The sequence below is a fragment of the Furipterus horrens genome, unplaced genomic scaffold, assembly GCF_987537825.1.
Source record: "Furipterus horrens unplaced genomic scaffold, mFurHor1.1.pri manual_scaffold_1, whole genome shotgun sequence".
NCBI classification, from domain to species: Eukaryota; Metazoa; Chordata; class Mammalia; order Chiroptera; family Furipteridae; genus Furipterus; species Furipterus horrens.
In genome coordinates this window covers 187,736,037-187,748,612 of record NW_028327171.1, presented here as the reverse complement: position 1 = coordinate 187,748,612, position 12,576 = coordinate 187,736,037, and the positions used below count along the sequence as shown (strand labels likewise).

Sequence of the window (12,576 nt, the reverse complement as noted above, 5' to 3'; positions counted from 1 at the left end):
GCCACAGCAGGGACACGAGAGGCTGCCTCCCAACTCAGTGCTGCTTCTGCACTAACTCAGGATGCTGGTTCTTCCCTAGAGTGAAGACTGAGTCCAGGTAAATCTGCAAACAGAGAAATACAGCCCCCTCTGCAGGGCCCGTGGTCCTGCGCTTCTGCTCTGCGTGGGCAGAGCTGCTCTTGCTCAGCACACAGCCAGGGCTCGGACTCCAGGGGGCCTGGAGAGGCCAGGACCGGGCAGGCAGCACTTCCGCCTGCATTCATCCCTGAGAGCACAGGGCTTGTTAGCTGTTTCCACCGAAACAAATGCCTATGTTAGAACTAAAACACCAACACTTCACCTATATCAACTTTTCCTTTCCTGTTTTTACTAATTATCCCTATTTCCTTTACTCTAAAGGAAAAATAAAATTGTACTTTTTTTTTTTTTGAGAAAGAGAGACCAATTAAATCTGTATAAAGTGCTTTCCCAACCCTTGGACTCAGATGTTCCCTCTGCTGGATTTGACATCCAGGAAATGCTTAACTGTGAGGCTGTCTGGGCCAGCGACTACCTGCAGAGGACAGCACAGTCCCACCTGGGAATTCCCTTCTAGCAGAATCAAAGGCAGTTTAACATTCCGAGTATGTAATTGTTATGTGTAGCTGAGGAAGACAACTCCCTCCTCAGTCTCATCCACCTTCTCTGGTTTTTCCAGCTTAGCAATTTACCAGTATCCCAAGGTACCCACAAACTTTTTTTAAAAGTTGATTGAGAACCTCACCAGTGTGGCTCAGTTGGTTGGGCATCGTCCCACAAAACCAAAGGTTGCTGGTTTGATTTCTGGTCAGGGCACACGCCTGAGTTGCAGGTTTGGTCCCTGGTTGGAGCGCGTATGAGAAGCAACCAATCGATATTTCTCTCTCACATCAATGTTTCTCTCCTTGTCTTCCCCTCTCTCTAAAAATAAATAATTAAAGTCTTTAAAAACATTTGATTGACCTGGCTTTATAATAAAGCCACACCGTCAGGTGGAGAGAGAGATAAAGGTAGATACAGTGTAAATGTGCTCAAGCTTTAAGAGGAAGGATTAGAAGTAAGCAAAGCAGTTCATCTGCTTTTCTTCTCAGAGATCTGTCGGTAACTTCTCAAACTGTGAGTGACAATTCCCTGAAGCACTATTTCCCATCTTTTAAAAATCCATGACATACTTATCAGATCACAGTACAGCACTAATTTTCAAGATTTTGTCTTCAAACCAAGCAATATGAATCTCCCGGGGAGCCCACCATAGTGAGACAGTCAGACACTTTGAGGGTGGAACCCATGAATCTGCATTTCATAAGCTCCTGAAGCTTATTAACATTTGAGGAACTTTGCAGCAGGTGGTGAGAAAGGAATTCCTGTTCCCTGTCTTTCCATGACCCCTCAGTGTCACTCTGTCAGGCCATTGGTCTATCCCACTCCTCAGCTTTACTCAGAATAACTGAGCATTTGGACTTCTCGCCTTCCTGGCAGTTCTCCCAGATGCATAATTTAGAGTGTCATTTAGCCCATTATAGTTAATCCTTCCTAAAAGTACTCTGAGTTCTGAGCCTTTCCTGTTCCTTTTCCCCAGTGAAAGGCATATTTATCATTCCTTCCTTACATTCACTCAGGCCTTCTTCTCTCATGAGTCTAAATATTTCCTGAAGTGACATGAGTGACTGGCTGGGCACTGGATTAGACAAAGCCCAGCGGGCTGGATGCTAAGCCATGAACACTAGCTGGAACTTCTTCAGCATCTCCGGCTTCCAGTTGGTTTGGCAATGAGGGCAGGGCTGAGACCAAAGATGGGAAAGAAGAGGTCTCAAGGCTGTGATGGGGAGGAAGGAGGGGCCTGGAGCCACACTCAACTTAACCACCTAGTCCTGCATGACAAACTGCATAAGGTCACAGGCTGTCCCCAGGGATAAGGGGCCCACTCGAACAAGGAGTATCCACTGAGGCAGCGTGGGGTCACAGCGGACCTTCCAAACCCTCCCCATGGAAGCTCTTCTTCATGTGTAATAAAAATAGCAAAGGGGCTAGTGCTGGACTGCTTGTTAAACTATTGATCATGACAGCGAAATGTTGGACACAACATAAAAGCCTGCCAATAGAAACTGGTTAAATAAAGTATAGACTATCCATACAATGAAATACGTAATAATGAAGCTGACTAAAGAATGAGAATGCAGATCTATAGACGTATTGTCATAGAATTCTCTGTTGATAATTGTTGAGTTTTAAAAAAGATTTTTGGTCAATTTTATAGTACAATACAAATTTTTTAAGTTTGTACATTTTGAATGTATTTAGCAAAACTCTGAAAGGCTACCTAGAAATTCTAGTGAGTGGTTAGTTCTTGGAATTATGGGTAGGGGAAGGGGAAAGAGAAGATTTCTACTTGTTCTTTTCACGTTTCCTATGATTTGGCTTTTTTTTTTTTTTAAGGGAATATATGTTTATTCTGTGTGTGTGTTTTTTTTTTATTTTTGTTTTGTTTTAGTTTTAAAAGGCAAAGAATTGATTAATAAAAAGATGTGGACTCTGTCTATAGTGCCTCCCCTGAAGAAGCTTGTAGCTGGTTAAGCTTACATTCTGTACATAACCAGGACCTTGCATTTGGATTGGGACAGGTCAAGTTTATGCATTGTACAGTATAATATAGTAACTAATCAAGAGCTGTGAAGTACTTTAGTCTATAGGTTTCATAGAAATATTAAAAATAAGAGAGTCTAGGCTGTCAAAGATAGACAAAATCTTCAATTAGTAATGATATTAAAAGGCAGTGTCACCATTTAGCAGAACTGCATTTAGGAATCTGCTCTTCACCCTGGATAGAAGGTAGTAGAAAAATGTATTTTAACAGTAACCACCTTATGCAACAAGGTACACTAGAACACACAATGTCAGCTGCTCTTTCATATGCCAGGAACATTTTGCAATATTGGTGTTTACTTTGTTCCTTTACATTTTAGGTTTGGTCCTCCCAAGTGCCTGCAAGGTAGATGATTTAAGATGAAGGTTAAGGTTCATAGTGATGTGATAACAAAGATTGTTGGAAAAACCTGTTTATCCTCTGCCTTTTGATTCTTGTTCAAACATGTTGTCCCTGTGACAGTCACATGCTGGTCTTAGCTGCTTCAGCACACACAGAGATAGTACTGATTGTCAGCTATGTCATCTTTCTATAAACAAAAATATTACATACAGTTCATCTTGGTCTAGGTGGACGATAGAGCCTGAAAGTTTTTAGTCTCTGAAACTAGAAGAATGGTCCATTTTAATTACGAATCTCATTTTAATTGGTTTCACCATTAACTAGCTGTTATGATTTTGGGACGTCACCAACCTCTTTAGGTCTCAGTATCTTAATCTGGAAAATGGTACATTAATATCAGCTTTATTGGGTTGTCATGATGATTAAGCAAGATAACATATACAAAGCATCTATGCAGAACCTACGGTATCATATGGGACCTAATCCTTTAGCAGAACCCAAGTCCCTAAGAAGTTGAAACCAGTTGGACAAGGATGATAACTTGGCCTGTTCTAAATCTTATTTCAGAAAATGCAAATAGTATAGTTCACTCTACATAAAATCAGTACTAAGGATTACAAACCAGTAAAAGAAACAGAAATGAATAACGGCACTGCGAAGACATACGCTTACATGTGTGCTCACACCCAGAAGAACGAGCACCTGTCCTGATCTTTCTTTGGGAGCCACATGTTTGGAAACAGCTTAGAGCCACTACCAGTGAAAACTTTCCTTCTTAATATTGTTGTCTCTTATACAATAGTGTCTTAAACAATTTCAACTTTTTCCTTCTTTTCTATTACATAAGCCATAACTTGAATGGTCTATTCATAAGGTACTTTCCCCTTATTTCTTTCATTACTCAAATATATCCTGTTATCAGATTGCCTTAGGGTATTTTCTCAGTAGATTAAGGTTATTGCTTCATTATTTTAGGCAATATCACACCACCAATGTTTAAAGCTATATTACCACGGAAACATTACAATGTGGTAATCTGATAGCACTGTATTATTCTAAGATTATTGTTGTCAGCCCTGAAAACTTTCCAGAATCCCTTCTTAATTGTTATCACTACATAATTATACAAATGGGACCAATTTTTTCCTTTTCAAAAAATTGAGGTGAAAATTGACAGTCTCTTTAGGGCAAATCTGGTAGAGGATCAAATTAGCAGCTAATATTGCTGACCTTAAAATAACCACAGGAACAAGGACATGGACAACGGGGAGGGATATGATTGTGGGAGAGGGGATGGGTTGGGTGGGGGAGAGAAATTGGGGGAAAAGGGGACAACTGTAATTGAAAAACCAAAATTAAAAAATTAAAAAAAAAAAAATAAATAACCACAGGAACAAAATGGGAGTTTGACCCTCAAATGACAGTCACACCTCTCTCCCCAAATAATAATGGGGGAGGGAGTCAGGAATGTACACTTCAACAAGAATCCAAGGTGATTCTAATGCAGTTTCATAACACTGAATTATACCCTTATATTAAGACAAAAAAGAACGTTAGAATCAAGTGATACTTTACTGAGAATATAAAAGTCTGGTCCTTAAGGACAAGGTATGAATGACAAAAAGAGAAAATTGTCTCCTCACTGCCAGCTCCCCCACTGCTCTCTTCCATTTCCTGCAGCCCCTACAAAAAGGGCCCCTGGCCTTGGCCCCACAGCCCAGAAGCACCAGAAGCCTCTGTAGTTATTTGAGACACTTAAGTGCACCCATCATTTCCTCTAAATCCTCAAGTGACAGCCAAAGCAGGACTTGCATATTTATATACAGTCGAGGGAGAGGCTAGGGTTTCATGTTCGGCCCTTTCCATGCACTTCTCCTCCCTGATTTAAGTTCTGTGCAAACAAAGGAACTAGTATAAATGACCCATGGACATGGACAATGAGGTGGGGGTTGACTGTGAGAGAAGGGGTGGATGGGGTGGGGGTTAGTTATGGGGGAAAATGTGGGACAACTGTAATAGAAAAAATTAAAAATAAATTTAAAAAAAATAATAAACAATGAAATGGGGGGGGGGGCTCTGTGCAAACAGTATTGTGCAATTAATTCCACTCTGACCTAAATGCACAGCAATCTTGCAGTGAGCAGCATTTTGATAAGGCCACATTTTTTAGAACAGTCCAGCTGTCTATGTACTTCCAGTAATCACTCTTCCTAGTCTGAACTTAAATTTTTAGCATTTTGTCAGGGGGAGGAGCTGGGAAGAGCTAAATCATGGTCGTGGCACACCCAGACTAATCCCTGAGAAACAAATTAGGGTCAGAAGGCAAAGGAACTTTATAACTAAACACATAGCTAGCTACAAAGGTGCAAGCTAAAATTTAATTTTATAATTTTGCTTTTAAAGAAAAAGTTCATTTTTATTTCACGTTTTACTTCCAAGTTGTGATCATATACCATGGCAATTAATTAATGTACAAGATGATGCAAAACTAATCAGAAAATGCAAATTAACATAACCGTTCTGTTCCCTCTAGGGTAATGGATTTTGAAACTGTAACTGAAAGCTTTTTATAGGAGTATTTTTATTTCACTAGTGACTAAGTAGTTGCAGATAAGCCACTCATTTGAAACCAGCCCAGTTGTGTTCAACTTGACTCACACGATTGCATTTTATTTTAAACAGAATGTTTCTTCAGTTCAACTCAAATATTTATTGAGTGCCTGGTGTGTACAGGCAGTATTTGACGCACACCAGGGACAGACTCTGGCTTCCAGGAACTCATAATCTGCTTGGAGAAAAAACACAGTCACAAATAACTAATGCAGAACAGATCATGACTCCCTCAATGGAGGTCTAGAGCAAGTGTTCTCAATAAGGGGATATTGCTCCAAGGGGTGAAAATTAGTTACGGTGTGGTGAGAAAATCTTACACACTACACTGGTTTGTGGTCCTCCAAAAAGTTCGCAATACATAAACGAATAGCATATCTTAGGTATTAAAATGTAATGGGGGAGGGGAGAAGAATGAGGGGGAGATATCTAAAAATGCTCCTTGAGGAAGCAATGATGAAAAAGAGCTGAGTGTAAGGCAGGTGAGTATGGTAGAGGACATTGGTGAGGAGGGGAGCAGGTCTGTGAAGGCTGTGGTGCCTTATCGTAAAAGAAGAGAGCTTCCAAAAGCATTTTAGAGAGGAGAGTATTCCTGGTGGCTGATGGGGCAGACCAGGAAGAGTCAATAGTCTGCATCTCACGTAGCAGCGCTGGTCTGTGTACAGTGGCTGCCTGGAACATTGTACAACGAAGGTCTCTGAGACTAGACCCAGGCTCAGCAAAACAAAACTGAGGTGATCAGTTAGTGATGTCTCCTATGAGCATAGAAGGTGGTAAGTTGAAGCATGAATACCGCAAGTCATTTCCTCTCTCTGGCAAACTTAAGCAAAAACGGCAGGGAAAGCGCAGGATATATTCAAGGAAAAGTGAGTACAGGTAAATGAATTCTTAAAAACCTCTCTTAATTTAAAACACAGAGAATTCGAGACTGATGTTCCCCAAACAATAAATGTGAAAGGAAAGGGGGGCATTGTTATCATGTGTAAATCTACAGTCATTCTCCTACCTATCACCATTACATATACAGTCCTCTTAAAACAATTTTTGTTAAATAAAACACACATATAGAAAATGCATCAAATACAAATGTGCATAATTACAAACACTGGACAAGACAGAACATTGCTGGCATTTTGGAAGCAACCCATGTGTTTCCTGGCATACCCACTCCCTTAACCCGGAGGTAACATCCCAACTTGAAGATAATCACTTCCTCGCTTTGCCTAATAGTTTTTACCACTTACGTGTACATCCCTAAACAATACAATTTAGTTTTGTCTGTGTTTAAATTTCATGAAAATGGAAATATATATATGTTCTTTTACATGTTGTTTCTTTCACTTAACATTGTTTGTAAGACTTCTCTATGTTGTTGTGTGTAGCAATTTATTTATTCATTCTGCAGCTGGGGATTTGGTTGCTCCAGGGTTTGGCCCTGACAAGCAATGCTGCTCTGAACAGGAGCAGGGGTCCTAGCACACAAGGGTGTTTCTCAAGGGTATAGATCTGCAAGTGGAATTGCTAGGTCATAGGTTATTTCTTTAGCTTTATTAGATAAATGCCACTCTTTCCAAGCAGAATGTTGACGTTTCTGCTCTCAACAGCAGAATATGAGCCTTTCCATTGCTCTAAAAAAAAAACAAAAAAAAAACATACTGTCAGACTTGTAAATTTTGCCATTCTATAAGCATGTATAAACTATGATCTCAGTGTGGTTTTAGTTTGTATTCATCAAATTCTATTAAAAGTAGGCACATTTTCATGTTTATTGGCCATTTTGATTTTTTTGTAAAGTACCTATTTAAACCTTTTGCTCATATTTTAAATTGTATTTATGAGATTTTTAAATATATTGGATATGAGTTCTTTATCTGTTATATGTGTTGCAATTAATTATCTTTCTTAATTCTGTGACTTGTCTTTTTACTCTCTTTATGATGTCTTTTGATTAACAGAAGTTCTTAGTTTTAAAATAAGCAAATGTATCTTTTTGCTATATTGTTTAAGCAATTTTTACAAAAGCAACTGAGGGTGGGGAATAGTAAATTATTTTTACATCTGAGTATAATGAGAAATTTTAATATTCCAAATTAACATAAAATTTTCTAAGCTATAGTTATTACAGGCTAGAGTGCATGAAGAACACATTTTGTGAGGAGAAGGAACACTTAAAGCTTAAAAGATTCATACTAAATGCCAATGAATTTCATAGGTGTAAAAAGACCAAAGGAGGTATTGCTCTTCAGCTGAGGATCATTGAAAGCTTTCTGAAGGTAGTTACACTTGAAACGAACCTCAAAAGATGGGCAGGCTGAGAAAAGGCAGGGGTGGTAGCAGGGCATCCAGGTGCAAAAATACCACCAACAGGAATTTAGCCTGGATTGAGGGAACAGTTCCCATTCACCAAGCAAACGTGACCTTGGTTTTTATATTTTAAAGACTGCAGAATGTTTCCCAACTCCCCATAAATTCTAAGTACTCCAGCTCTGTTTCATAGATGCTTGAAATCATAAGCAATATAAGACCAAGCAGAATTTCATGTTGTCCTCATAACTTCTCGCAAAAATAATTTTAAAATTTAAATATTACCACAGATATTATCAAACTTTGATAGAACGACTTTTTACTTTTATTGCTTGTTTCTTTTTATAATTGAATTTACGGGAGAAGTTTTTTAAGGCAAAGCTTTCGTTGATTCATCTTTAATGTGCAGCTTGAATGCCACAGGTCATGAACTTGCTCCCATCTCTCCTTCCTTTTGCCATACTAACACCAGGACCTGTATGGTCTGTTGAAATAGTCTAATTGCCCCAGAAAAAAATGAACGTTTGTTTTTATTTTCTTTGTTATTCTCCACTACAACCCTGAACTGTAATGCTAAATTTGGGAGATGCTACAGACAAATCTGAACTTTGCAAAATTGTCTACACTTATCCATGTATTATAAAGCTTTCCAATCAGAATGGAATTAAACTAGGCCACCCTTCTCTGTAGTCAGGGCTTTATTGAGTTTATTCTACACTTGCTATAGGGATAGTGTGGTGGTGTAGAAAGGGTGGGAACTAGAGCTGACCAAGACAAAACTCTTAAAGCTCTGGGTCTCAATTTCCTTATCCATAAAATGGGGAAAAATAATGTCTTCTCTGTGTACCTTAAAGGGCTATCATAAGAAACAAAAGCTGATTTACATGGACAGTACTCGGTATGCCAAAAGCACTACACAAGATGAAGTTACTGTTTTTAGTTTAATCCATGAGATCTTCAGTTATTGGGAAGCCTCCAACCAGGGACCTGGCCGGCAACCCAGGCACGTGCCCTGACTGGGATCGAATTGGTGACCTTTCAGATCGCAGGCCCCAGTGCTCAGTCCACTGAGCCCCACCGGCCAGGGCCAGGCTTTTTCGTGATAGTCTATTAATACCATTGCAAAACCCTCTCCCTTAAACAACACTCAAGTAGTCGTCTTTTTGTTTCCTTGTAACATACCTAGAAGATAAGGGAGGGAGGAAGAAACATTTATTGACCATCTGCTGTGCTCAGGTTCTGTGCTAAGAACTTTGTGTCCGCTATCTCTCTGCTATTGTAAAACCATCTCTGTTTTACAGAAAAGAAACAGGAGGCTCAGAACGATTGGGTGACTAACCTGGTGTCACATAGCTAGTAAGCAGCAGAGCTGGGATGCAAACCCAGAATCCGTCTGACTAAAGCCACGCACGCTGCGTCCCTCATGTGGACTGCCTCTCTGATAAACATACTACAGGAAAACGATGTCCCTGGCATTTTGTCGTGTAAAACTGTAGAACCAGTTGAACCAATTACCTTCTCCGTTTAGCACTTTTTGGATGAAAGTTTCTGTAGGGAGAGGCGATGTACGCCCTGTCCTGTGAGAACCTCCAAGGGCATCTGAAGCACCCTCTAGTCCCCTATGACTTCACCAGTCAAATCCTTTCAGACGTTTGTGCTGCTGCGCAAATGCAAGGACCGGCAAAAATAGGTTCACAATTGTTTGCATAGAAAATAATACAATAATTAATCAATACTACTACAAGAATAAACTCTGTGTTTCACATCCTCACAACTGTAAACCTGCTTTGCCCCTTCCCAACCCCTGTGTTCTGTCTGAGCTCAGTAAATACAATGACCTCAGGAGCCACGGAGACTGTGAGGGACTCACTTGCCCTGACAAATAGCTATTGCTCTGTAAGGCTTCAAGCCTCTTTCCCTTAGTTCTACCATGGTTAAATTCTTCAAACCAAAAGGGCTTCCACATTTCACAGGCATCCTGAAAATAGCTGGACCTGTTTGAAATCAGAATGGCCCTCAGAAAGCGAGGACATAGAGGTCTCAGGCATATTTCAAACTGAAGATCTGGCTCTAAGGACCTCTCAAGATGTGGGAAGATGCTGACCTTCCAAAGTTTTCTCTGGACACCTGTAGACAGACCTAAGGTAGTCAGCCTTTGAGAAACCATCTCCACGTTTACCATTTCACTGTTAGGAAAGAGAGAGAAGCCTGCTCTAGGACAAACGCAACATCCTATTGCATTCAGATGTGCCCGCCCTACGAATCCTTCAGCGTCACCCACAATCCCTGCACTGATATTCCCCTTCTTACTAGTCAAGAAGAATTCTACCCTGACCTTTCCTTCTCATTTCTTGGATAGCTGCAGGCCTTTGTTCCCTCATGTGGTTCTTTGAGTGGATCACACTCTAGAACGTTACCCAGAAACCTCTTCTTGTGTAACCATTCCCTTAACTTTTCTATTCTTGATTGTGTGACATTTCCCTCCCACTTAACTCTACCCCACATTTCATTAAACGAATGGAGGAATTGGAAGGAAGTTACATTTGTTGTGCTCCTCCAGGTGGCAGACACAGTGGAGGGTCTTTGTGGACATGGACTTATTTGTCCTTCACAAGGTCCCTGATAGGAAAAGAAAGTCAGAGGATTTAAGGACTTTCCTAAAGTCAACATCTATTAAGTGCTATGGCAGAGTCAGGATTTGAACCCAAGAATTTCTGGTTCCAAAGTCATTTCTGGTTCCTTTTCCAGTACATCCCGGGCCTCCCAAACACAGGCAGGGCCATTCTGTACATTGCTGCTCCCTTCCCTGTATGCCTATGTCACAACTGAGGTCTCCTGGTGATTTCAGTTGTTCCCAAAAGTTACAATATATTTTCATACCAAGTCTTTTTCTTCTGAGGTCAAACTAAAATGAGATTAGACTAGAGGCAGTCTTAAAAAGAAAAAGAAAAAATAAATAGTCTCCCATGACCACTTTGGGGGAAGATTTGCTTGTTTCTCAAACTTCAACAGTGTTAGTAAGTTTGGGATGCTCAGATGGTGTGGGTTTGACATATACCTCTAAGGGCCAGAGTTTCAATGTTGCATTTGTTTTCCAGAAAAAAAAAAAAGAGCTCAGCATAAAATGCAGCTAATAGTGAGGTTTTGTTTGAGTTTTTTGCATAATAAAAGTCGTAACTGAGCAACATTAGCTACAGACACTCCTCCCCATAAATCCATGGAGACTCTGTGAAAAACATTTCAGAGAAATCCAAACCCCAAGTACTCTTTGGCAAAGGGTAATTTGCCATGATGGTTGTTAAATAAGGAGAATACTGAGTAGCTGCCTACAAAGGAGCATCTGCAAAGAAAACTAATAGCTGTGGCTCAAGTCCCTTGACTGAAAAGCTATATAAAATTCTTCACATGTGGCAGCCCAAATTAGTCTCTTCTCTTTAAAAGACAAATTTCACAAAGCAAACAAAAAGTTTAAATCATACACTTTTGACTTAATAATCCTACTTCTGAGAATTTATTTCAAGATTTCCTTGAGTCATAAGAATAAGAAGACTATACATATTTATTGAGTCATAAGAATAGGAAAGCTATACATAGTTCTATAGCAGCATTATTTATAATTACAGAAAACTGGAAATAACTTAATTTTTTAATAATAAATGAAAGACTTAGTACATATTGGTATCTTAAGTCTTTGAGATACTATGCAGCTATTAAGAATACAATCACATGCAGAGACAAGTAAAGGGTGTTACATGAAGAGCACAGAAATGCAAATGCCCAGTAGTTACAGACATGCAGAATTGCAGTATGTAGATAAAGACTAGAAGGGGACACAGGTGAAAACAGTATGTTAGTGTGGGAGGTCACAAGTCTTTAAAACTTTCTTTTGTAATGACCATATTCAGTTTCTCGGAATTTTATTTCCTTGTTTTTCCAGCTGCAACTTATATAAAATTATTTCTTAATTATTTCTGGATCAGGAGATTATTTTACAAAGGAACATTCTAGCTAAGTGTGAAATGTAGAGAATTACTAATTCACAAATACTAATACTGTTGTTTTAATTTGCAGTGAAGGGAATTTGGCTACAAAGCAGGTTATATTTCTTCAGAGACCAGTTATATGGAATTCAGCAGCTCAAACACCAGAAGTGAGTAATATTGATGCCTTATGAACTGAGTGTTATATGGAAGTATTCAATCCTTAAACTCTCATTGTAATTCTAAATGGTGAGTACAGATGGCGAAGTGTGGTTTTGATATGAAAATAGTCTTCTGAACCAACATATAACAAGGGAAATGTGCAGGCAGCCAGGCAACATGAGACAGTTCTGAAGGAGATCAGAATATGCCACCTCAAAATAGGCCACTTGGTCGTAAGTATGATTTTGAGCTGAAGGCAATCAAGAAATAGCAGGCCCAGGAGGAACACTCCACCCTCCTCCTTTCTGAGAAGAAGCAGGGCATAAACTTCCCTTTATAAAGGTGACATAGATTTCCATCTGTAAAGCTGTCCCTTTCTCCTATACCAGGAAGGGAAGACAATGACAGAGATGACTGGGTCACGGGGGACAGCACTGACTTGAGTCTGCATCAATACACCTGTGGGAACAACCCTCATCTTCCATTAGTTTCCCCATGTACTTACCTTCCCACAGT

At 39.7% G+C, this 12,576-nt stretch overlaps 1 protein-coding gene across 1 annotated transcript in view; it reads left to right on the top strand.

Moving 5' to 3' along the window:
- RFTN2 (raftlin family member 2) overlaps window positions 1–12,576 on the top strand; it is a 62,400-nt gene that overhangs the window by 37,125 nt on the left and 12,699 nt on the right. Inside the window, exon 8 of the mRNA XM_090268336.1 lies at window positions 11,990–12,068. Within this exon, the coding sequence (XP_090124462.1) occupies window positions 11,990–12,068 (79 nt within the window). The remainder of the gene's footprint in view (window positions 1–11,989; window positions 12,069–12,576) is intronic.